The sequence below is a fragment of the Lepidochelys olivacea genome (assembly GCF_965140295.1).
Source record: "Lepidochelys olivacea isolate rLepOli2 genome assembly, chromosome: 7".
NCBI lineage: Eukaryota > Metazoa > Chordata > Testudines > Cheloniidae > Lepidochelys > Lepidochelys olivacea.
In genome coordinates, this window is record NC_140417.1 from 36,080,725 (window position 1) to 36,107,483 (window position 26,759).

General features: G+C 39.3%; 1 protein-coding gene across 1 annotated transcript in view; it reads left to right on the top strand.

The window, feature by feature from the left end:
* The window catches only part of NUP210 (nucleoporin 210), a 117,599-nt gene that overhangs the window by 15,416 nt on the left and 75,424 nt on the right, over positions 1-26,759 (top strand). Inside the window, exons 2-9 of the mRNA XM_084633722.1 lie at positions 8,005-8,141; positions 9,045-9,176; positions 15,044-15,140; positions 18,146-18,296; positions 23,231-23,363; positions 24,294-24,452; positions 24,936-25,004; positions 25,357-25,463. Coding sequence (XP_084489848.1) covers positions 8,005-8,141; positions 9,045-9,176; positions 15,044-15,140; positions 18,146-18,296; positions 23,231-23,363; positions 24,294-24,452; positions 24,936-25,004; positions 25,357-25,463 — 985 coding nt within the window. The remainder of the gene's footprint in view (positions 1-8,004; positions 8,142-9,044; positions 9,177-15,043; positions 15,141-18,145; positions 18,297-23,230; positions 23,364-24,293; positions 24,453-24,935; positions 25,005-25,356; positions 25,464-26,759) is intronic.

Here is a 26,759-nt window from a genome sequence, read left to right on the forward strand (position 1 = left end):
CCATATTATAGTTCACCTTCCTGAGTATAGAAGATTAAAGCAATTTGCATGAGAGTCTCTGTGGTCTAGCAGATAACATACGGGTCTGCCACCTCAGGGCAGTGCTCTGTTCCAAAAACAGTTTTACATATTTTCTTCAAGCTTTGCAGAAACCTTTGCTTTTTGAGTAATCTGGCAATTTTCAGGGCAAACTAATTTTCCAGGCCAAAATTATAGGGAATGAAGAGAGCACTTTTTCTACTGTAGTTGGTTGCACACTTTACTGTGGAGAGTTTATTGCAGGGGTCGGCAACCTTTGGCACGCAGCCCATCAGGGTAATCCGCAGACAGGTCTTGAGACATTTTGTTTACATTGACTGTCCACAGGCACGGTCCCCCGCAACTCCCAGTGGCCGCGGTTCACTGTTCCCGGCCAATGGGAGCTGCAGGAAGTGGCGGGCCGCAGGGATGTGCTGGCCGCTGCTTCCTGCAGTTCCCATGGACCTTTACAGGGTGAAAGCTATAAATTCTCCTCTGGATTGGAGAGGAAGGAGGGGTTAATTTTTCCCACCTCTTGGCAAACCAGTTTACTTGAAAAAAACTAGGAGTACTTGTGGCACCTTGGAAACTAACACATTTATTTGGGCATAAGCTTTTGTGGGCTAAACTCCACTTCATCGGATGCATGCAGTGGAAAATACAGTAGGAAGGTGTATATATATACACAGAGAACATGAAAAAATAGATGTTGCCATACTAACTGTATGCCCACCTTAATTAATTGGTCTCGTTAGAGTTGGTATGGCAACACCCATTTTTTCATGTTGTCTGTGTATATATATCTTCCTACTTTATTTTCCACTGCATGCATCCGATGAAGTGAGTTTTAGCCCATGAAAGCTTATGCCCAAATACATTTGTTCGTCTCTAAGGTGCCACAAGTACTCCTCGTTCTTTCTACTGATAGACTAACACGGCTACCAGTCTGAAACCTGTTTACTTGAAGTGAAGGTTTGAATGTGAAGGAGCCTTCTTCTGAATCCGTGAATTTTTGGGGGGAGAATGGGGAAAGAGGAAATCACCGCAATGGCTGGCATCGCACTAAGCTGAACAGCCATGCAATATTCTTAGACTTGCGTGCTCCCAAGATACAGTGGCATGAGTTCTCACCAGGCATGCAGCCATACCTTGACTCTCCTTTTGATGATTTATACAGTCAAACCTTAATCTGTTTTGATTGCATTCTAATATTTGGATTATCTCGTGATTTAAAAAAAAACAACAATTAACTAGCAGGCTACAAGCATGTTAGCCTTCTGTCTGTACTCTCTCTAGCTTTTTGCATAAACGTTTCAGCAGTTATAATAAAATACTTTTTGGCCACCTGTCCATGGCAGTTACTTTTGTTATCTTTTCCTTTTTTAAAAGTCCAGCCAATATTTCTAGTTTGGTTGGATCAAAAACTTTCTTTGTGGAGAATTAACCATTTTCCTTTACCATGAATAGGTTGCTATCCATAACCTCTTGGGAATGGGCTATTCTATTTTAGAATTTGTAAGGTTGCCTGGGAAATCTATGAGAACAACAGCTGCAGCAGAGAAATGCCACTTTTTCAGAACCGCAATGTGATGGCTATTGTAGAGCTTTTCTGAACACCAGGAAAGGTTCAATAGTATCTAGACAAAGATAGGCTAACTACAGCAGTGCAGGGGAAAAAATGTTTGTGAAGAATCTCTGGGTGTCTGGCTGTGCGAGAACTTGGCTATTCATGTATTTAACAAACCTAACATGCCTGTACTCTGCCTCCGTTGAATATAGATTTAATGAAAAACTGCGATCTTGTTCTAACGCACAACTGTCCCATACACTTTATTATTATACATTTATGTAATCATAGAATCATAGAATATCAGGGTTGGAAGGGACCTCAGGAGGTCATCTAGTCCGACCCCCTGCTCAAAGCAGGACCAATCCCCAATTAAATCATCCCAGCCAGGGCTTTGTCAAGCCTGACCTTAAAAACTTCGAAGGAAGGAGATTCTACCACCTCCCTAGGTAACGCATTCCAGTGTTTCACCACCCTCCTAGTGAAAAAGTTTTTCCTAATATCCAACCTAAACCTCCCCCACTGCAACTTGAGACCATTACTCCTTTTCCTGTCCTCTTCTACCACTGAGAATAGTCTAGAACCATCCTCTCTGGAACCACCTCTCAGGTAGTTGAAAGCAGCTATCAAATCCCCCCTCATTCTTCTCTTCTGCAGACTAAACAATCCCAGTTCCCTCAGCCTCTCCTCATAAGTCATATGTTCCAGACCCCGAATCATTTTTGTTGCCCTTCGCTGGACGCTCTCCAATTTATCCACATCCTTCTTGTAGTGTGGGGCCCAAAACTGGACACAGTACTCCAGATGAGGCCTCACCAATGTCGAATAGAGGGGGACGATCACGTCCCTCGATCTGCTCGCTATGCCCCTACTTATACATCCCAAAATGCCATTGGCCTTCTTGGCAACAAGGGCACACTGCTGACTCATATCCAGCTTCTCGTCCACTGTCACCCCTAGGTCCTTTTCCGCAGAACTGCTGCCTAGCCATTCGGTCCCTAGTCTGTAGCTGTGCATTGGGTTCTTCCGTCCTAAGTGCAGGACGCTGCACTTATCCTTATTGAACCTCATCAGATTTCTTTTGGCTCAATCCTCCAATTTGTCTAGGTCCCTCTGTATCCTATCCCTGCCCTCCAGCGTATCTACCACTCCTCCCAGTTTAGTATCAGCTACATACAAAAACCTCAAAACCATAATTATTCATTCAGAAGCTTTTTTCAGTTTTAGGTCAAGACAAGAGGAGGAAGGGTCCAAAATATCACTTCAGTGAACTTAAAAGGAAACAATATGTCAAATAATTGCCTGCATTTAGGAGATGCATAATGTTAATTTTGCTAAACACAGTCCCAGCTAAAATTCTGGAACAAAACCCATTATGCTTTGGGGAATGTACATCTTGTTTTCTTATATTCTACCTAGTGAAGCTAAAGGCAGAACAATCCACAAAATTAAATCATATTTTAGCTAGAGCAGTGTACTGTAATACTCAGTGAAGGCCAAATCATGAGAGACTTACTAAGATTAAAACCCCATTGTCGGTTTTGCCTAAGAAAAAAATGAATGATAAAGATCTTTTGGATTTAACAATGTGATAGATTTGATTTCAGTTGGCATTCTAGGTCTGATGTTCAAAAGCAGTCACCGGTGGCTTAACTCTGCTCCTGTTGCTGTCCAGAGGTGGGCCAACTCACAGCCCTACTGAAAACCCCACTCTGAGCAAAAGCTTCACCCTTGGCTACTCTCACTGTGTCCATCTATTGCATTTGCCTCTAAAACATAGGACAGGATGGAAATCTGTTTGCTACTCTTTTTCTTAGTACAATGAGAATTGGTCTAAGAGAGGATCGAGTAGACTTAAGAAAACAAAAACAAATAAAACCTCCCCTGTAGGTTTAAAAACTCATGCAAATAGGGAAATTCTGTTCCATTGTGAGGAGGGCAAGGCTGTGGTTCAGCTTGAACATCTTACGATTCCCTGGGAATCTGTTTGGAACCATAATTTGCTGATACAGATAAAATTGCTTCTATGTTATTTTGGATGCTGTGTAGTCAGTTTGGTATATAAACAGTAAATTGGGTCCTGAGATTCACTGTGAATACAGCACCAAACATATTGTTCAATCAAGTCTCTGTTGAAAGGCTTTACATGCCAGTTGATGTTACTGTTTCCATCTGGCTACATGTCTGTAAATGTTTCTAAGTCAAGTCCTGAAACATTAGATGAGCTGATAATTATTTATCTTCAGAGAGACTTATTTTTGCTAATTATGCATTCTGAAGAGCAGTTATTCTGTGGTACTTAAACTGTGCAGTCTGAACTTATCTATAAATTGACGCAAGAGTATTCACCAAAATAATGCTAAAATTATGGGGAAGGACATACGTTTGTCAATACTTTAAAATGGATTATTAACAGCATTAAATATGGTTAGACATAATCACCCATGATACCCACTTACTTTTGTTCCTCTACCATGGCAGATAGTTGAATATTATTCTTGTAATTTTGCAGTACAGTAACTCCCCACTTAACATCCTCTCACTTAATGTTGTTTCGATCTTGCATCCCTGCTCAGTTACAGAACATGCTCCATTTAAAGTTGTGCAATGCAACCAAACAACGTTATAGCAAAGCTTGCTTTGTCCACAGCACCTCCCGCCCGCCGGCAGACCCCGTGGATCAGCGCCTTCCCCCTCCTCCCCCTGCCTCCTGCCCGCGGCAATCAGCTGGCTTGCAGTGTTCAGGAGGGAGGGGGGAGGTGCGAGGACTTAGCACGCAGGCTCCCCCTGCCTCTTGAACACCGCAAACCAGCTGATTGTTGCCGGTAGGGGGGGAGGCTGCGTGCCGAGTCCTTGCTCCTCCCCCTCCCTCCCCTGCCCCCTGAATGCCACAAGCCAGCTGATTGCCGTGGGCAGGGGGGAGGACGCAGCGCGCCTCCTACCTTGCTCCCCTGCCTCCTGCCCGTGGCAATCACCTGGCTTGCAGCATTCAGGGGGCAGGGGAGGGAGGAGGAGCCTGCGTGCTGTGTCCTCGCTCAGCCCTCCTGAATGCTGCAAGCCAGCTGATTGCCGTGGGCAGGAGGCAGGGGAGGGAAGAGCGAGGATGCTATGTGTGGAGTAAAGGGCGGGGGGGAAGAAGAGGTGGGTTAAGGGTGGGAGTTTGGGGGAAGGGGTGGAGTGGGCGGGCCGAGGGTTGAGCCATCCGCCCCCCTCCCCCCGGTGCTTGCAAAGTAGGGGACGCAGCTGCTCATGCTGCGCAACATGCTTCTCCTACCCTATGGCACCTTCAGCCTCCTTGCCTGCCTTGTTGTCTCCAGTGCCAGTGGGCTCTGCCTGTGTGGGGTAAGGCCGGGGCACCTCTCAACTATAGTACTGTACTGTATGGCAAATTTTTTTTTCTCCTGGAACCTAACCCCCCCCCCCCCCATTTACATTCACTCTTGTGGGGAAATTGGATTCGCTTAACATCGTTTCACTTAAAGTCGCATTTTTCAGGAACATAACTACAATGTTAAGAGAGGAGTTAGTGTATTTGTATAGGGACAAATTTAGGGCCCAATCTTGTCCCGCTGATGCGAGTTTTGCTACTGACAGCAATAGGGACAAGATTGGGTGTGTAAAGCCTAAAACTTAAAAAGTTGAACATAATGAGGTAGAAGGTACTGAAGTCAGTGGGAGTGCTGAGCAGTCACCTGAAAGTAGAATTTGGCCCAAACTGTTGGAGTAAAACAAATGTTGGGACATAAATTACATATTTCTTTTGTTTTTCCCTCCCTCTTCGCTATTCTGCTTCTTCCCACCAGCACCACGCAAGCATTGTTTTTACTGCTAGATGCTATTAGCGGTTTTAATATGTAATTCAAGAAGTCCTACCAGGTACATATTGGTAGAATCTAATGTTGAAACATTAGTAGCTCTTTTAGCATCTAATTACTGGCATGCTGTCCCAGGAATTAAAAACACTGCAGTAGTTAGGATGTGGAATAAATTGGGGAGGTATGTGTTGCTTTGTGAAATAGTGAATTGTTTGTCTATATCACAAGACTAAAATTAGCTCTGTGGAGGGAAGAGCATAACAGAGTGCAAGACACTACTGTAACAACATTTTTTCAGTTACTGTCTTCATCATCCAACCTACAATTATTACGCCCTATTTATGGGCAAGTGTAGATGGGATTCTTATTAGTGAAAATTAATGTATAATATTTTCTCTATCAGGACTTGACTCTCACACTTTTAAGTACATAAACTTAATTGTTTTCTGTTTATTTTCAGACTTAGACAATTGATCAGTTCTTAAACTGCCCATAAATAACTGCTGATAGCTGTTCATTTGTTGTGGTTTGGTGTGATTTTTGTTTTGTTTTGAGTAGGCCAAATCCTGGTACTTGTTTCAGAAACATCAGTGACAGTTGCGCCCCGTTCTTTAAACCTAGTCCTTACTTGGGCCAAACATCTGTTGGAGTCATATTCATTAATACATTGACTTCAGTGGTGGTCATTTTGCCTAAGAACAGCAGGGTTTGGCAAGCAGATATGCAAAACCGTATAAATCCCCACAAATCTGCATTTTCATGTGCAATTCCTATAATTGCAAACCAAGTACTTGTGTACTTTACAGATCCAGTACTTTACTCATACCTTTAAATTGTAAGCTGCTTAAAGCCTTTTGGTCATGTGTTTGTTCAGTGCCTGCTATGGTGGAAATCTGGTCCTCACCTAGGTACAACTCAGTGCCAACTGTGTACAATGGTTACATGTCCATTTCTACAGTTATACATGTTGTGTAGTTTTGAAAATGTATTCTAATTCAAACCTTATTGATCCTGAAACTGATCTGTTGTTACGTGTTTCATTTGAGGAACCCAACTGTGAGACTTGCAGAGTCTCTTGAACTTCCATTGATCCTGCTTGGAGTTGATGGTGTTCAGTATGTTGTAGGGCTGGATTCAATATTAAGATGGTGATTTTTGTTGTTTAATGTTGCAGTGGGACAAAGAATTATTTATTCTAATTAATATAACAAAGGTGGTTCTGTGTTCTCCTTGGCCGGATAACTAACTGAAAGAAAACTGCAAGTACTGCAAAATGCAGTGTGGTGGTAATGTGTTTATAATGGGCATGAATTAATCACAAAGGAAGGGGCTAATTTCTTGATATGGTTAATTTGTTAATATCAAATCCAAGCCTCAGGTTTGGAGAGAGAGTTGATGGAAAATCAAAACATTTCTGTTTCAGGTGATCTCCCATAGATCATTGCTTTGTGAAACTTTTCCAAAAATTGCCATTATTTGGAAATAATTCCAAAAACAAGGTCAGTTCTTCAGCCGGTATAAATCAGTGTAGCTTTGCTGTTTCCACCAGCTGTGGATCTCACCCATAGTTTTGATTATTATTTTTGAAGAAAACCCAATAACCAATCAACTGTGCTTTCATCATCACCATGAAGTCGCCTTAGAGAAATCCACAATGTTTCTAGCTGTGACTCTACACCCCCCTCCCCGCCAATCCCGCTTCTATTCAGGCCCTTGCAACATTTAAGAAATTAAAAATTTGGGCCCCAGTCCTGCAATGAATTCCTTGTGGACCCAGGGGCATGCAGAACTCACTACAGGATTGGGGTCTTGCTTTTTAAAGAAACACAATTTTGAGCAAAAATGGAATTGGTCAAATAATTTATAATGGTTCAAACTGTTGTGTTAATTTAAATAGCACCAAATAGTATTATACAAGCTTCTAAATCTAAATTGCATTGCATACATTAACTAGATATTATATCACATGTGAATTTCTTAATTAGAAAAATGTTACTCATCACTTTTACTATTAATGGGCTCTGCCACAGCGAATCTATGGATAATTGTGACTTTTTGTAATTGGAAAAAACCTGAGTCGTCATCCATACCTTTGCTATGGAAAATGCCAATTATGATTGCAAGTGAGGAATAGCATTTATCTTATGACGGTAATTGATAGACTTAATCTTAGGTTGCACTTCATATTCTGTTTGCATTTTATCTTACTGTCTCTGCTTCTAAGTTGTTAAAACACAAGATGAAGGATTTTTTGGCTTAGTAAATGCATAGGATTTTTTTTTTTTTTAAAGCAAAATGACTAGCATAAGCTGGCGTTCTTGTGCTGCGGTGAAGGGTATATAGATATAGCAATAGGCTTAGGGCATGCTTTTTCCCCAGAAGTGCTGACTAACCTCAACTCTGGTTGAAATCCCTGGTAGATGTGGGCACTCTGCACGTGCAAAAGTCAGTCCCATAGCTTATAATATGAAGACACAGATTTTACATACGGTAATGGTGGTGGTGGTTCAGATAAAAAGGTTACTGTTGCTTTTAAATAAGAGTCTGTGCATTTTCCATGATAGCTGACTAACATTCCAGTAACTTTCAGTGATATTCTTGTAGGTCTTCCACAAGGCCAGAAGTTGCCAGCATAGAACCTGCAGATCACGATGAACGCCAGTGTTCACAAAAGGCTGTTGTCCAGGCACGTTCATCGCAGCCAACACGTCTGACAAGTATAATTTTTGCTGAAGATATATGTACGTTTTCAAATTTTTAAAGTCACATTTTATTGTGTGGGTTAAAAAAATTGTACAATACTGCAGGTCTATGAGCCCTGTGACATCTTTAAGGGATACACACATATACACACTGTATATGTAACAAACAAACATCCATTCATCTGTGCACTTATATATAAGCAAAGATCACATGAACCCTGTTCCGCAGAGGTCTCAAGTCAATGTGGGTAAGGCATCTGAAATCTTCAGGGGTGGGTGATAGGTGTATCTGAAACCCTCACAAATCTGGGGATTCCTAGAAGTGAATGTTTCAATTTTAATTTTACATAAATCAGTTTTAGATATTTGGGATTTGGAAAATTGGAGTTTACTTCCATGCCTTACATCAATGCAGGGTACTGTCTGCCTTTAGAAAGAAAGATATGCAAAGTAGATGAGTTAATAGACATTTATTTGTAACGTAATCATTGTATAATAAATTGGCTATGTTATATTGCACTTTGCATCCCAAAGGAATGTAGGGTGTTTTATGAATGATACGTGTAGGGGGATTTTACCCATTTCAGTCACTGAATTGTGTCCAGGGAGCTGCTATTCTGAACCAGCAACACTCTACAAACATTTTCTGGAGGGGAAATAATGCAAATTTTCTTCACTGACAGTATGGTGGGCATTGCAAATCCCACACAAACACTTTTATTTTGAGCTTAGAAGGGAGGAACTACTTCTCCTGTCTTCAGGGCCTAGTTTGTTTTTCAATAGCATTCAGGACCTGGATTCCATTCCCTGAATGGCAAAGCTTTGTGCTGCCCTTCGTTTAGATCTGCCAACTGGTTAATATGTTCATCTTATTTGCTTAATAATTTTGGTGGTGATCATGCTCAGTGCTACTGACTTCATGTTTTCTATTGTTTCCTTAAGTGACTGGTCAAGTGCTTCGTTGTGATGCTATAGTTGACATAATTCATGGCATCCAAATTGTGTCCACGACAAGAGAACTTTATCTTGAAGATTCACCGCTGAAGCTGAAAATTCAGGCTTTGGATTCTGAAGGTCAGAGGCTTACTATTAAGATGTGAAAGTGTTAATGAAGTCATGCATGTGTGTGTGATGTACTCTGCTCAGACTTTACCTAGGACAGGACTGGATGTTGGAGCCCAACCCGGACAATGTGTAGGAGAATTGTCCTGTTGGCGCACAGATACTAACTTATTGTAACATTTGTGGTTAAGTATAAGAGGGCTGACCAAGCAATCCCAAATATCCAGATGGGCCAGTTGGACACTGTTTCATATCAGACAATTCCTGTTTAATTTTTTCTGTGTTGCTCAGGAATCAACTTTAGTATTGATGGCATTTCAAATATCAGAATCCCATATAAACATATTTACATATAAAAGCTCTAACTTCAGGGAAAGGGGGTGAGAGAAACAAAAAGCAGGAAGCAATAACATTTGCATTGCTGAAATGTCACATCAATATTTGGCTGGTCTGGTCAGGGCTACAAGGAAGATTGAAGCAGTAGTGATACAAGTCTGTGAACTGCACTGTAGATTGATAGGGTTTTGCTAAGCTGAGGCAAGGAGGATGCATTTTTAAGGCAAACCTGTAAAAAGACATTTTATATAAGGTCAAACAAGTTTAATGTGTCTTTTGTTCACATTTTGTTCACACTTCTGTCCCTATTCCAGCCACCAACAGCTGGGCTTCATATCCCTCAATCTAATATCATCTAGATTTTTTTTATAGTTGTTTCCACCAACATAGGGTCTGACCCACTGAAGTCAGTGAGAGTCTTTTCAGTGACTTCAGTGGAAGATGGATTGGGTCCTTCGTATCTAAGAGGAAGAGGAAACCTCTACTTGCCATAGTGTATGTAGTAATCTGAATGCCCTCAGGAACTTCAGACCTTGCTTCAGCAGCTCAATTCTACACACAAAACAAAAGGTTTTTAAAATACTTAATGAATTAAGGAGGCCAGCCGACTTAAACAGCAGTAGAAGCTTGATGTTTATAGTTTGGATACTAGAGGCCTAAACCACATATGTCTACTTATAAATCATAAAAGCCAGGCTCTGTACTGCAAAATATCAATAGGTAGAACTGTTAAACTTCCTTATTCTATTTGTAATTCCAGAACCTTGGCGTGGTGTTTCTGTAGATTCTCAAACATACTCAGCTGACAAATTTTCTTTGGGAGCCATCCAAGTTAAAGTTTGAACAGAAGCTGTGGTTTAAAACCCACAAAGAACACTATAATCTAAATTGCTGGAACAAGATGTTCACTAGGAGCCTAAGTTTAAACTATCAAGCTTAAATTAATGGAAACAGTGATTGCTCAGCAGCTCTGAAAATCACTTTTTTTTTAAGTGATTAACTTAGGAACTCAACTTTAAGAATTTTGCTGGCGACTTTTAAACTGCTATCGTGTTCTCTTACAGTACTTTCTACACATTCATCTCCTTTTGCAAACATTGTTCCTCTACTAACAGATGACCAAGTTTTGGAACATGAGCAGAGTTATTGAAGACAGTCTTTACATTTCAGAGATGCTCTCTTTTCATTTAAGAAAACTGAATAAATGACTTTTAGACAATTTATTATTTATTCTTTTGCATACAAGAGGAACAAAAATAAAGGGAAAAAATAAGCTTGTAATTGGTGAACAGTTGAACACTGCAAAGGGCCTGTAGCTGGCTTTTACTTTGGACTTCTGTTTATATACATGATTATATTTGGTAGATTTTGTAGTAACTTGTATGTTATTTCATTTACTCACATAATGTGATGTTAGGGAATTTTTAAAAATGTTATCTTTGGTTCAGACTGACCATATGCTGTACCTCATTATTGCATCTTGTATGAAAGATCAGGTCATGCATTACTGTGAACCTCTGGTCCTGTGACAGAGGATGCTGTAAATAGCAGTACCTAGATATATAGTTCAGTGGTGCCTCCCCTTACACATACTTGTTTGGAATTTTGTAACACACTTAACATCCTAATGTATTGTGTGCAAATTATTTTTGTTAATGCCAGTAAAAAAGGAAGAAGACACTTTAAACATGCACATTAAATATGTCTAACATGTATTTTTTTCTGATGATACCAGTTACGGTGTGCTGTTTAAATCGGCACTTAGCACTTTCCCCAAATAGTTTTGCAGCATTGTTGAAAAAAATTAGGACAATAGTTACACCATGGGGAAGTTGGCCTCATGAATGTATGGAGAAGGGAGATGATATTCAACCAATCTTTGATACGGTGAGCCAAATTAGTCTCGGTGTAAACTCTTGCACATCACCCATTATCTCAAAATAGCTTTATATCAAGGCACTCTGTAAACACAGAGAATGTTAATGTTAAAGCCATTATGTAAACTTTTAAAAAACTTAATCACAAAATTACTGTGCATGTACATGTCTTCATAGCTTCTAGACTTGATTCATTTTTGTACAGTGTAAAATGAATCAAAATTCTGATTCACAAGTTCTGGACTAAACTTCCTACCAAATATTTTAGGAAAGTAAAGTTATTTTGTTATGCTTGACATGAATTATGGAGACTTAAATACAGTAAAAGCTTCTCATTAAATGCTTGAACTTCCAATTGTTGGTGACAGAGTAGAACTCTTAAGATTAAATTCCATCTCAACATTTTAAAAGTGCCATAACATTAGCTTAGCTCACATGATTAGTCTTGAGTTCAAGAATAGCTATTTACATTTGTAAGTGTTTGTTGGACCAAGCCAAACCTGCAATCTTTATTAAAGGCAAAAGTCCCATTGAATTCATTGGGACTCTTATCTGGATAGGGCCTGTGGGATCAGGGCCCAAAGTAATTTCATATATAGGATTCCAAAAGCTGCTGGAACCGTTGCAGTTCCACGATGAACTCCAGTCTTATCATAGCTCAGTGTAACAAAGAGTTGGTAGGGCTGTTGCTTTAGAACTGCTGTCATAGATCTGTTAGCAAGCGCAGGGTGGGGTATCTAAAATGATTTTTTAAACTCCTGTCCAAACTTAATCTTTACTTGATTGATCACTGTGTTCTTGGCGTAAACTCTGTGTAAGGATTAATGGATGCTAATCAAGTCATAGTGGGACTAAAGTGCTTTCAGTTTCTAGCAGGCAGGATGAAATTTAATATATCGTGCCACTCTTTTTAAATTATACTTCGGGCTAAATCCTGCTACTAACTAAAGTCTAAATGGAGTTTTTCTATTGACTCCAGTGAGACTAGGATATGACTTTCTAACATTTGTTTACCTTGGATAACTCATGTGCTTCAGAGCCCTGTCCCCATTGTCCCAGCAGGGATTTCATTGTGCTTCTGCTGAGTGTTTGCTGCTGCACAGTTCAGGCACATCTCTGCACGTTGCTTATCTTTAGTTTGAGCAAGAATGAGGGAAGACTTGTCTTAGCTTTGCAAAGCTAAAACATTTGTTATGAGAACAGCTAATTGAGCTCTGCATCTTAAATAAAGTATCCTCAAGCAGTTCAAAATATGCTGCCCCTGTAACAGACTGAGTTAAAGAAAGAAGTTTTAGAATGGAAGAATAGAAAGGTGCTTTTTATAGTCACAATCTTGTTCATGCAGGATACAAAGCTATTTGTGTCTGTGTAGTATATATTTGGGAGGGAAAATATGCTTTGAATTGTATTACCACTGTTACAACATTTCTGTGGTTTAGATGATGCCATAAGCCTTTAGCTGTAGGAACGTGGCAGTGAAGTTGCAGTGGTCATTATAATTTGCCAATGAAAGAGTGAGAGAGGAAAACAAAGAATATAAGTGAAAACAAATTATTATTAATAAAAAAATACTAGCAATATAAGGCTTCAGCTCTGCACCCATGAATGTCAATGGGAGCTTAGTAATTGATTTCAGTGGGTGCAGCATCTCTCCCCAAGACTGAGAGATCTTTTTAAAAGACTTTCAGATTCAGCATGAGACAATTCAGTGTGTTTATTCCATTTGTAGTCCTTTAATATCTGTTATTTCACATGTTGCAATGACTCGGGGCTTGTCTACACTTACCGGGAGATCGACGAGTGGCGATCAATGCATCAGCAGTCAATTTAGCGAGTCTAGTGAAGACTCGCTAAATTGATCGCAGATCGCTCTCATGTCGACTTCTGTACTCCATTGGATTGAGAAGAGAAGGGGGAGTCAACGGGAGAGCATCTTCCGTTGACATCGCATAGGGCGGACCCTGCGTAAGTAGATCTGGGCTACGTCGATTTGAGTTACTCTATTCACGTAACTCACACTGTGTCGCTCAGGCTGAATTTCTCTTCTAGTGTAGACAGGACCTAAGATCTAGCCCCCCAAAAAAGTGAATGACTTGAATTGTCTATATTACAGGTAAATCCATTTCAGGTTTAAAAAAGTCATATTGAAAGTGTATTTCATTAAAATGTGGATCCCAAATTCCTCAAAGAGTATCTCAGATCCACATGTCTCAAAGTGCTGGATTATACGCTTGGCTCTGAGTTAGCTGAAGGGTGTATAAAATTATATGTAGGTTGATAGTTCCTTACTCATAGTATGTCTAAAGTGTCTCATGTATGTGGTTTGTTTCCACTTGAATGTGGAATATACGGTACTTAGGAGATATGACTGTGATATACATATGCCGTAAAAGAGATTTGCCATTGACTTGAGGGGTAGTCGGATCTGGCCTTCTGCAGATAGCCAAGGTAAAGGACTTAACCCTCTCCTTTTCTGCCAAGCCACTGAGTTGTTTAAGGACTTGTATATCTGCCCTAATGTACCATTAGGGAGTCAGCAACACTTTGTTATGGAGTCTGTTAGCACCTATGATGCAAAAATGCTTCTAATTTTAGGTGGCGCACAAATACTTCGGGATTGGAATCTATCCTGCATGTGAAAATGAGTTTGAGATAAATTATATTGTGATGTTTTCAACATTCAAATGAAGGTGCCTCATATCCACTTGGCCCAAAGAGCGTGGGAGTTTTGCTGATTACCAGGAATGGACTCATTGTCACATCTGACTTTTGTAATAACCTGCATTGAAGGATGCATGTGTCCTATTGGTATCCAAAAAGTAGTCACAGAATCTAATCGTGGTTTAGGTAGTTCTTGTTTTGAAGGGGGAAGGATGTGATTTGCTTATTCCAGCAGTATCTTATTAAAAATTCAGACAGTTAATTCCCTTTTCTCCAGAGCAGACATGCTGGTACACTTAGTGTGACCAGAAAATACAAATTTGTAGTTGAGCAGTGAGGGTCTATGATAATGTATATATGTACTGGGATCCAAAGCATGCCCAATGTCGTATGTTGGGCATAAAGTGGAACAACTGCATTCTTACCGCAGATGTTTATGGTCACCACAGGCTACTGGGGTCATTGTCTGCAGATGGTGTCTTGCACTTTTTGGACATGTTGCAAGAATGCCACAAGACGTTCTGGCGACTTCCATTCTACAGCTGGCTCGTAACATCCAGGATAAAATTCCACCAACTGAGGAGTGTAGGCGGCCCAGAGGCAGACACCTTATTACAGGAGCGTATCAAGTCTGTTCCAGTGTTGGACTCTTGGCCCGTCAAGCCCTTGCGGCTGCACAGGAACAGACCCAATGGCAAACAATTGTTACGGCCGACCATTTCACTAAGCGTTGAGGAAGAAGAAGATCCAAAGCCATCAGACCATATGCCGGAAACAATTCTCTGTTCCATTTTGATTCTCCAAACCTTCCAGTTACCTGGCTTAATAAAAACCCCCTCCTTTTTAACTTTAATGAAGAGCTATCGTGTTTGAATGATTTTTGCAAATTTAAGATGCTCCTGCTTCTGTTCATTGATATTTTTGTTTGTTTGTTTGTTTCCAAGCAGCAGGAAGACTTCTTTGTCATTTTGAATTTTGTTACCTAATTATTCATTTGATTTATAGGAAACACTTTTAGCACATTGGCGGGGTTAGCCTTTGACTGGACGATAGTAAAAGATACTGAGGCTGATGGCTTCTCAGATTCCCACAATGCATTGCGGTAAGCACAATTTACGTTATTCTCAAAGCCCCAGGTTTAGTCATGTTCTTAAAGTTAGGCATGAACAAAAGCTACCTTCCTGAATCTGGGTCTATAAACTGAAATGATAATATCCAAAGTATCGTATACAGGTTCATTGTTTTAGATTTCTAGCTACTACAATTGCCAATCCACAATTCTGGGCACATTCACACCCATTTAAAATTCACAATAATAAAAATACAATTAATGATGTTCAGAAGTTGCCCATATAGCTCTAAACCACCAATAAAAATTTAATAATAGACTCAACTGTGCCATAGCTGACCCCTCCCCAAACAACTGGGGAAAACAATAAGGTATTAGTGCTGTGATTGGTGTGCAAGGATGTGGGATTGGCTGCAGAGGTCAAAGGTTAGCCTCTTGTTTGGAAGATGGGGCTATGGCCCATTCAGTATTTGGCCTCTCTGGTGAGACTGCCAATAAGGTGGCCAGAGTGTGGTTGCGGTGTTGGTGACTCTCAGCACCATTTACAAGGAACTGTATGGAGAAACAAATATTTCATTTTTTAAAAGGGTTTAATAAGCTTTTTGAGGCTTTCAGAGCAGGGCATTTAGCGTTCTAGTGGAAGATGTAGCAGTTTTAGCCTCTCAACATTTTGAAAATCCAAACCACTGTGTCTTGCTTGGCACTTATAATCTGTAGGAGCCCTACACACCACACTGGGACCTATGGTGCCATCGACTTGTGAGTATGATCTGGCCCAAACTCTGAACTCTAATAGAAACTTCCATCCAAAAGTCTTAAAGTGTTTTGTAACTTCTTAATGAATTAAGCCTTGTAACACCTCTGGAAAGTAAGGAAATACTCTCATCTGTGTTTAACAGATGGGAAACTAAGACACAGCTAGGTTAAGTTCTTGCCTAACATCATACTGAGAGCTTGTAGCAGGAATAGGAATACGCCTAGCTTCCTGTGCTTATCCAACAACAGCCTTCCCCTCACTTTTAGGTACTGCATAAGCTTTCACTGTACCTACTTTAGTATTCTGTTGATTTCCTTTGACTGAGAGGAGTCACGCTACAGGAATTTCAGTTTCCACACTTATTAAACTCGTCAACTTTGAAGGCTACCTGGCTTTGTCGTATTTGGGATATTCTTCATTTTAGGTTCCCAAAGTCCTGATTCAGCCTTTATATTGATACTGACTGACTGACTGGTAATAGGCCTTCAGCAAAGCAGGATTATTTTGTCTATTAGAACTTTACTAGTATCCATCATAGTAAATGCTACAATGAATGTTTGCTTTGCTTGATATGAATGTCAGCTCCAGAAATGCTTGCCTGACATACTTTTGGGTTTCTGGTCATACCAGAAGCATATAAAACACTAACTCAGTTTTCTTTCCTATCAAGCAGTTTCCACACACTAGTCAAGTAGAACATTAAACTGACGTTCTTGTAATATATAATCGGGATGCGAAGACACGATAGATTCAAACTCAAGTGCCAGGATTTCCATTTACTTAAAAAAATAATATCCAGCAAAATTTAGTTAGTAAAGAAGTGAATCAAAGCGTGAGGCAGAGGAGATAGGAAAGCATATTGTGCTTTGAGTCCTGCTCATTAATGTGAAATATCTGTGGTGTTGTTGTGTCTGTAGTACACTGTTATGTTGGGTGTGGTTTTTTTAATAGTAAACCGATGTCATTTCTCTGATCAAACCTACATTATTTTTTTATTGCCAGTATTTCCCCTGGGTTTTGCCTGTAATGGCAAAACATGCCTTTTTAGCAGCTTATATGGCTAGAACTCTTTCTGCACTAATGTGTGTGTGTTTTGTTTTGTTTGTTTTTTTTAAATGGTGCAGCTTTTGTGTGTAGATGAGCCCTGAGTCACTTAGGTGCTTTTGAAAATCCACCCCAGCTCTTAGAAAGACATCCCATCTTGATTTAAAAATGCTAAGGGATGGAAAATCCTGTCACAATTTTAACATATAATATTTTTAATAAAGTGGTTGTGTTAACCGCCCCTTCCCTTCCACCCCCCCCCCAAATTTTCTTTTGAAGCAAGAAATTCAGAGTTTAAGGCTGATTTTTAAAGAAACCCAAGGGAGTTAAGTTGCTGAACTCCCACTGAAATTTAGTGGAGGTCCGGTGCCTAATAACATTGTTTCTTGAAAAATTTCATCCTAAATTTTGTTTTTGGTGTATTTTTGCAAGCAACCTTCAAAATTTGACCCTGTTATCAGCACCTAACCAGATCCTGTCCACCAGAAATTCCTTTTCTCCTAATTACTATACCTCATCTAAATTTCCAACAGAGACCACATAATACATAGTTTACATACTGCCCGTGCACATGTAATCAGCGCTTCTATCCACTTCACATCAAACACCCTTCTAGTTCACTTGAGCAAAACACCATAATGTTCTCTTAATCACAATCAAAACCGCAATGCCTTTCCCATTTACCATACCTCACTGATCTAGAGAATCCTCTATACGCAGACTGGAAACATAATTCGAGATACCTCGTCCATGTTTCCTATATGTCTCTAAGAAGGTCCTGCCTTCTGTACATAGGCTTCAGATACACTTTCATCCGAGTCACTACACAAATTAGCCACAGAAGCCAGAGTGCCACAGTATCAGAGCACACAGATATATTGTGCACTATATGTCCATTGCAGAATACAGTGCAAACTCGGAATTATCTTGGTACGGAGTACAGTTATGCCTAACAGTCGCAATGCGGGTTAGAAAAGGGACCTGCACATAGGTATTACAGACATCTATGTTTTCCAGTCCTACACAAGCCCATTGAGCACCCATGGAAGCTTAATTTAACATTCATGTGTTCAGGAATATAAGTGAAAATTGAGCCTCTCCTTCCTGGTATAAAATAAGCACCTTACATTTGCTGTGGGCATTTTTGCGAGAAGTAAACAATACTGTAGTTCTGATATGGGTTAGTATATATTATTCATGACCCTTGTCTCATAAAGTTGTTCTGTTCACTTTTCAGTATACTCAAATTCTTAGAATCTACTTACATACCACCTTCCTATATATCAGAGATGGAAAAAGTTGCCAAACAAGGAGACACCGTTCTGGTGTCTGGAATGAAAACAGGTAGTTCCAAATTAAAAGCAAGAATACAAGAATCTGTCTATAAGGTAAGAAATTCACCTGGTTGATTTATTATTTCTTTTTCATGGCAGAACTTCCCTGGAGCCGCATTAATTTTCCCTCTCGTATTACTACATACTCCACTCCAACATCTCTTCCTTTATCAGCTATTGTTAACACTGCCCCTCTTTCCCAATGAGTAGATTATATGGCTTTCCGTGAGGTGGTTGCCCATACTACTCCATTGATTTTTGCCCAGCACTCGGGATGAATAGTGCAGTTGTCCTGTTTAATGAGCACCCCAGATGATGTGGGTCCCAAAGCTAGTTTCCAAACCTGTCTCTGTAACATGATAGTGTAGACAGCTTGTTCCTGTGTTGTTTAGTTTGTTTTACAAAGGAATGCACTTTAAATTCACAATTTCTTTTCCTTCTCTTTGATCATTAGCTCTTCAGGGTAGAGACCGCCTTTCACTCTGTTTATATGGCACCTAGTACAGTGGGGCTCCATTTCTCATTAGAGTCTCTAATCACTGGTGTAATACAAATACTTAATAATAACGTGAACTTATTGTGGTGATGTGCAAGCCAGAAATAAAACAGCTTACTTTTGAAATCCCAGCTTATGTAAGGCTTCCAGTTATAAAAACAGCTGTTCACTTGTTTACTGTGCAAACTTCTACTGGAAGTCTGAAAAGTGATTATGGAAAAAAAAAGGCATCTTGGGATTCCAAGTTTATTGTCTTTGAATCAGAGCATAATGACACTTGGATGCTTGCACAGTGCTTTGACATCATACATTTTTAAATAAGTGCTGCTATTATTAATGTTTATTAATATCCTTGGACAACATCTGCCAGATTCTGGCCTTCACTTAACGCTGTGCAGCATTGTGTAGCTCAACAGGGCCCTGATTCAGCAAGACACCTAAACACGTGTATCTTTAAACATACAGGTTGTCAGCCTGATTCAAGTGGGGGACACACAGTTAGGTGTCTGCTGAATTGAAGCCTTGATCTACTACTGCTACCAAATAGAAGCATTCCCTCTGCTTGGTGATTATCTGAATTCATTGTGGGATGAGGTTTTGGCCCTCTGGCTTCCTGTCAACAAATATTAAAGATTTATCTGATGGATTTTTCTATCTTGAGCATTGTATTGAATCGAGACCGCCCCCTTAGTTCCCTGCATCGTACCAATCCTCATTTTGTAATCAATTCTGCCTCATTAGATTCCAGTCTCAGAAAGCACTGAGATCAAATGCTAATAAACAAGTGTGTTTAACTGTAGCATTGGCCTTTTTCCTAGCTCACATATCGATTTATGGTATTTGTTACTTCGTAATCTACAGTAACAGTGTTTTCATTTTAACCCTAGCAATGAAATTGTCCTTTCTGTTAGTACAATCTACTTAAGACATTTATCTCTTTCTCTCTTTTTTTTAATGGGTTATTTCCTACAGGAATGTTTTGCATTTCATTAGTATTTTAAACGTTGCAATATTTTAAGAAATAAATGTTCACCTACAGTATTTTAAAAAAAAATCCATCCAGTATCGGTATGCAATTACTTGATATATTGCCAGTTTCTCTAGTAAACAAAATATATTGGTTTACGTTTTTTAGATATTGGTTAAATAATCTACGTCCTCTGAAAATATTATCTAGAAGTACAAAAATAATAGTGCATCTTAAGGACCATATTTTGGTTGCAGTGGTGCAATTGAAAAGTAATTCTGCTCTACTCCTTGCAATTACTCCAGATTCACACTATTGCTGATGAGATCAGAGTATGGCCTGGTATTACTAATGTTTATTTTTGCGGTGGTCCTTAGCCACTTGAAGTTGGTTTTGTTTTTTATCTTCATATTTATTTTTTTCTGCATTAGTTCTGGCATCATTCTGTGAATTTTGATTGAAATAATAGTATCCTGTTCAGAACTTTATATGACTTGCTTTGTTACTATTGTCCTTACATCTTTCACTGCTGCCAGACCACGTGTTTTCAGTGGAACATCCCTCAAGCAAATGGAATAGAACAGTATTTGATTTTGTGTAGTGTATTTCATATTCTTGATTTTATAAACAAAGGAGTTACACAGAGATACCATAGCACAGTGTTAGAAGACATGCCAAACAAAGGTATGTTGGACCACCCTGAAAAAAATGCATTTCCAGATCTCAGATTATCCATTGTGTGCTTGCCCCCAAAAGTCGTAGGGTGAGACGCATTCTCCACAAGATTAAATTGAGCAGGTGCCCTCCACCCCATCCTTCTGCAGCATTGCTGAACAATGTATAATTTGGAATTGCTTCCTTCTTTGAGCTGCTGCAGGGACAAGCTTTTTGCATCTGCAGCTATTGTAGAGTGTGACAGGCAGTCCACAAATTCTAAAGGACCACTGAATTTTTGGGCTGTGCGAGGATGCAGACCATAATTTATGGCTGAATTCTTGCACTGAAATCCTGACTCCACTGAAATCAGTGGCAAAACTCCTATTGACTTTTGTGGGTCCAGGATATCACCCAGGTTCTTGGTGTTCTTCCCGCTATCCAGAACAATAAACCTGAAAGGTGGAAGAAGGACAGAGCACTACGTTTTGCAGCTTCAATGTGTTCACTGTTGTATGACCACTTTCATTTTTTATAAACACTTTTTGGCATGTCTTTGGGCTATAACAGCAAATATAAATGGCTTACATAAAAAGGAAAGGATATAAGAGAGATCCATCTATACATAAGTAAATTAAATTCCCTGTTAATAAAAAAAACCCCAAGAATTTCCTATTACCCTGCACCTTCTTATTTTTTTCCTATTAAGAATAAACCGAAATATGAAGAAACTTTCAGTGCACTGAGCCTCCTAAGTTGTTCTACCTGGATATGCAAAAGACCATAAGGAGAGAACATCTGATCATAAAGGGAAGCATGATTTAGTGACCGAAAGCATACATGATTCATGAGCTCTTCATTATATATATTCCTGGCTGCAACATAGTGTGGACTAATTACTTATACACTCTATGCCTCAGTTTCCCTATCTGTGAAATGGCATTAGTATTCCATTGTTGAGTTGTGAAGTTTATTAACGCCAGTAAAGAACTTTAAGGTTTTTGACTGGAAAATACTATACATTTTAAATTATTATTTGCTAATTGAGATTTTTATTCACTTACTGGTATAACCACTATTTAGTAGGCTTTTCTACTCGGAGTCAGTTCTCAAGGTACATAAAGCCATGCCATGGCCAGTTGGATTGAGCTGGAGGTCAGGGACGGTGTTGTTAACTCGGAAACTTTTCTGCTGGGAGTAGTGGCTATGCCAGTGCACTCTGTGGCACTGTTGGCACTGGTTTGTGAAAGAGATAGTTGGCAAATTAGAGAGCAAGTTAATGCGTGGCAAGCCAGGGTGAATCTACAGCACACCAGGTCTCTGTGAATCAAGATCCATGTAGGCATGGCTGTGGTGCACTGAAAGTTAGCATACTATACTTTCAAATGTAGCACGTTTAAGCCAAGCCACACTCCACACTTTCAGTGCACCGTAGCAGCGTCCACATCGGATGTTACTGCATCGCAAGATGATGTGCTGCAGAGTCACACCCCGGCTTGCTGCACAGTAGCTCACTATGTAGCCTCTCACATGGCAATACGTGTTACTTTGCCAATAAACTAAAACTGGCCGCCTTCAAGCTTCCTTGAGTATTTAACAGCAATTTCCTCCCAAAAGCCTCACTTTTTTCTTCACTGTCCCACCCTCAAGAAATGTAGGCTTGTAGGCAATGTAGAACTGCAGGCTTTAACAATGTGTACAGTTTTTAATCTAGGCCATAGATTGGAATATAGGTGGGGGGATTTTAAATGTGTGATAAGGTTAAAAAAAATTCCCAGTACTTGAAAAATGGGAGAATCCACTCTTAAGTCTATCTGGTAAATATGTAAATGCCAGTTCTTCATAAAAGTATTCTGCATTTAATACACCCGAATGTCTCTTCTGAAGCATTTCAAAACTGTCATGCAATTAGAGAATATCAATGTTTGCTGCACTGTAGTATAAAAAGAAAAACACTTGTAACAAATACCTACTGAGCTTGTCCTATTCTGGGAAGTCATTTTAAAAAAAAAAAGATCTGTAACAGTTTGGTATGATGCATGGTACAGTACAGACTTTTGGAGTGCTGCTACATTTAATCTGCTTGGACCCTTATAAAAATGCTCCCTGCAGCGCACAAACAGATACAAAAGTTTATGATACACTTACCTTTTCCAGTGCTGCAGAAGACGTGTATATTCTTTCACTGAAATCCAGTCTTTTTCTGTCTAGTCATGTGATATTCTTAGCCATCAATATTTATTAAATGGTACACTTCAAACAAGCCCAAAGCCCCAGAAGTGTGCCAACGTTGAGATTTTTCAAGTTATGAAATTTTGAGAGCAATTGTGGAAGGCTTTATGAAAACACTGGTTGATCTTAAATAAGAGGTGCACAACAAGTACTATTGTAATGATTAGAGAGGAATGACTGTGACCAAAATATTTTGATTGCCTTGTCTCTAATGCCCTGGGCAGTTTTATTTATTTGTTTGTTTGTTTGTTTATTGATTTATTGATGCTTGTCTTCTTTCATGATCTTTCCTCATCTCTGTATATCTGAGACCTCTTCTTTGTATTATCACTTGATATTTTACACATTAATCATTAAGTTAACTGTTTGTTGGTTTGACCCTGCTCAGATATGTTCAAATGTCTTATTTTGCTTATCTCCTTTAACATCCATTGCTGATGGTGCAAAGTGAAGCTGTGCTTCTGTGCCCCACTATGTGCTCTGAGTTCTATTGCCATTAGAAAAGTGTTGGTGTGAAACTGTTCTTCAGGACAGAAATAACTTTATACATATTTTTAATTTGTGGATTATGAAGCTTTATTAAAATAGATATGTTTGTAACTTTAAAATGTGGCTTTTGTTTTTTCTTTTAACCAATAGAATGTACATCCTGCAGAAGTCAGGTTGCTTATTTTGGAAAACATTCTTCTAAATCCAGCTTATGATATCTACCTGCTGGTAGGAACATCACTTCAATATAAAGTTCAGAAAATAAGACAAGGCAAGATTACAGGTTTGTCTTCTTCCATTTTTCTTAATATTCCACATTCAGTGTGAATTTTTCACCTATAAGTGGAAAATTAAAATATTGTGTATACTGATAAGGAAATGGTCTTAAATTCAACTTAGATTGTTTTAACTTTCATAATCAAAATTATGATGAGATATCCTTTATCTCTCCCCTTTCTCTCATCATGCAAACACTTACGCATATGCTTATCTTCTGTGTAGGAGTAGTCCTATTAAGGATTAGTCATGTGCATAACTGTGAGCACATTTATAACAGTTTGCAAGTTTGGGACCCAGGTCTGTATTATTCAAACAAGTTCATCTGTCTTTCATATTGGGAAACATTTGAATTTTTAGTACATTTGTTTTCCACAGAAAGGCCTCACTCACTTTGTGAAATGCCTGATTTAGATGTTACTCCATTTTCTTGGCACATTAATATGAAAATTGGAAAAGGGTTGAACTAGCTGCATACCAATTTCAGAGGATGAGGAGATTTGTTTATAAGATACAGGTACAAGTACAAGACACTTGCAATGTTGTTGATGGGAGTTATTTTAAGAAACCAGATATGAAATAATGTATTCACTTAGACTTACTTCAGCTTTCTAGCTGGCTGTATGGGGTACAGCAGCTTGGATTTCAGTTGCTCATGTGAAAAGTTCCCTTTGCCAAGACTAAGATGTCGTTCTCCTTTAAGCAGGAAGGCAATTTTAGTTGGAGGCTTCAGCAATGGGAAAAAAATATTATTTTATTCACCTAGCTTACATTATGCTTCATGCCTGGGTGTAGAAAATTACTACAAAACTATTTAAAGCGCCGATTTAATGTGTGCTAGGCATCAAATAAAAAATCAATCAGTAATAATTAACAGGGTCCAAACAGTGACACATTGGCTTGTGTTGTTTCATATGTCTTCTTGCTTCATGTACAGAATTAATGATGCCTTCAGATCACTATGAACTGCAGCTTCAGAACAACATCCTGGGTCCTGAGGGAGATCCGGCTCGGCCTGTTGCCAAGCTGGATCAGGCAACATCAACGGTAACTGCATTGCAGCAGGGACAAATTAACCTAGTGCTGGGGCACAAAAATATCCTTTCTGTGGGGTGCTCTTTAGTTCAGCATTCAGTGCCTGATGTCAGAAGGCAGATTTTCCACTCTCTGCCACACACCAGGATAAAACTCTCCAGGCTTTGCCCAGTGGTCTGAAAATCAGCACTAGCTGACAGAGGTATAGAAAGCAACATTGCTGTGAGTTCAGTCACAGCACTACCTCAAGATACCTTGACATGCTCCTAGAAATTAGGGCTTTAGGGCTGGAAAAGATCCATTACATTATCTTGCCTGTTACCTTAGTGGGAGGGAGGAGGAGGGACAGAGAGAGTATGTGTGTTTGTGTGTTGTAAACCAGTATAATCTGGAAATGCTCACTCTTTTAAGGGAGGTAGCATTTTTTTGTCCTTCTTTTCAGGAACATGGAGTCAGTTTTAAATAACATGAAAGCAGCCCTAGCCAAAAGTTAGTTTTAATGTTCTTCTTTCAAAACCTTTTAGTTCCTTTACTGAGCTTGCAGGTATTCGCATGCAAAGTGTTTCCAGATTACCAAACAGCACTATCTATGTTGTGGATCCTGGGTATTTAGGTTAGTATTTGCTGTTACTCTTCGGAGTGTTTATTTCTTTAACAAATTCTCAGACTATGTACCTGTATCAATGCCTCTCTGCAGTATTGGTGCATATGGTATCTAAGTACCTGTACCTGCTCACATATATAAATCGTAGTTAGTAGAAATGTCTTTTTAATAAGAAAATGTTTCATATTAAGCAATTTTGGCTTTAACTTGATTTCCTCTCTGTTTCCCCACCACTAGTCTTTAGCAATTAAAGCACATCTTTAAATTTTATGAACAAAATGTTTGTGAATATATGATACATAATAGTTCATCACATAAATGGCCTTCTGGTCTATGCTGTTGAATGTTTTCTGTTTTACAGGATTTACAATTCATCCTGGTGACAGATGGGTCCTAGAAACAGGCAGACTTTATGAAATTACAATAGAAACATATGACAAATCAAGCAATAAGGTGTATTTATCTGATGTAAGTACAGTGTTAGCGTATGTTTCTATTCTGTGTTACTGGATGTTGTGTGTCTAGCAAATCTGTAAAAAATTTTGTGAAATTAGCAAAGCAGCCCTTTACTTACACAGACTTGGAAAGTGTATATTTTTTGTTCTTAAAAAGCCTGCTGGGTAGCTCTGTCAGGGGACACATCTTAGCACACGTGACAGAAAAACGGAGAGAACATTGGCTGCATCTCTGCAAGTTTACGATAGAATGAAACTTCCAAACCAGTGCAGCCAGTAAGGATGAGCACCAAGTGTAGTTAGCAGACATTTTCAAGGTATTGAATCTTTTTTGAACCTCTTGTTAAAGGTGTTTCTTCTCTAGTCTTAGGAGTAAGTTTACATAATTACACAGACGTAGCCCCCCAGTGTAGATGCAACATATATTGACAGGAGGAGTTTTCCTTCCAGGGTAGGAGGAACACCACCACAGGCACATCAGCTACACCAACACAAGCAGTCTTCTGTCGGCATAGCTGTGTATATGCTGGGGTGGGGGGTGTGTGTGTGTTGGCATAGCTGTGTTGTTCAGGGGTGTGGTGTTTTCACACCCCATACCACATAGCTGCACCAGTGTAAGTTTTAACCCAAATTATGAAGAAATTTGTTGTTAGGGAAATAATTCATATATTTCCTTGCGTATTAAGGATGACAACATAGAGAAATTTTAAATTGGAGATTGTAAAATCTGAATTGATTAGTTTAGTGATAGAAGTAGTGCTGTCCTTTCCTGCCACATTACAGGTTGTTTTTGATGGAAATAAATTCTCTTAAATTATGATAGAAGTGTTTTTGGATGCTAGTACTCTGTCCCATAGGAAACCAGTAAGATGACCTTGATGCACCGGATGATGTCTGTCTCAAAGGGGGGGGGGGAGGGAACCCTCTTATATGCCTGAATTTCAGATATGCTTGTTTGAACTATATATAGTTATACAATGTAACTTTACAACATTTGCTTACATTATTTATGTCAACATTTTCAAACTTCAGTACCTCCGGTTAGGCATCTGAATCCATATTCATTCACCTACATGAGTGATCTGTTTTGGAAGTTGTCTGTGCTCAGCACATCTGAAAACCTTATTTAGCTTTCTAATCTGAAGCACCGAAACTTGGAACTTTTAGCTTAATTTTATTTATTTATCTGAGAGGAAGGTTGGATATTTGGGGATTTATTTGTTTGTAAATTGACCATATATGTGTAGTGTGACTTTTTTTTTCCTCTGGTTGGATTTTCTGATTATTTTTTTTTAACAGAATACTTTTT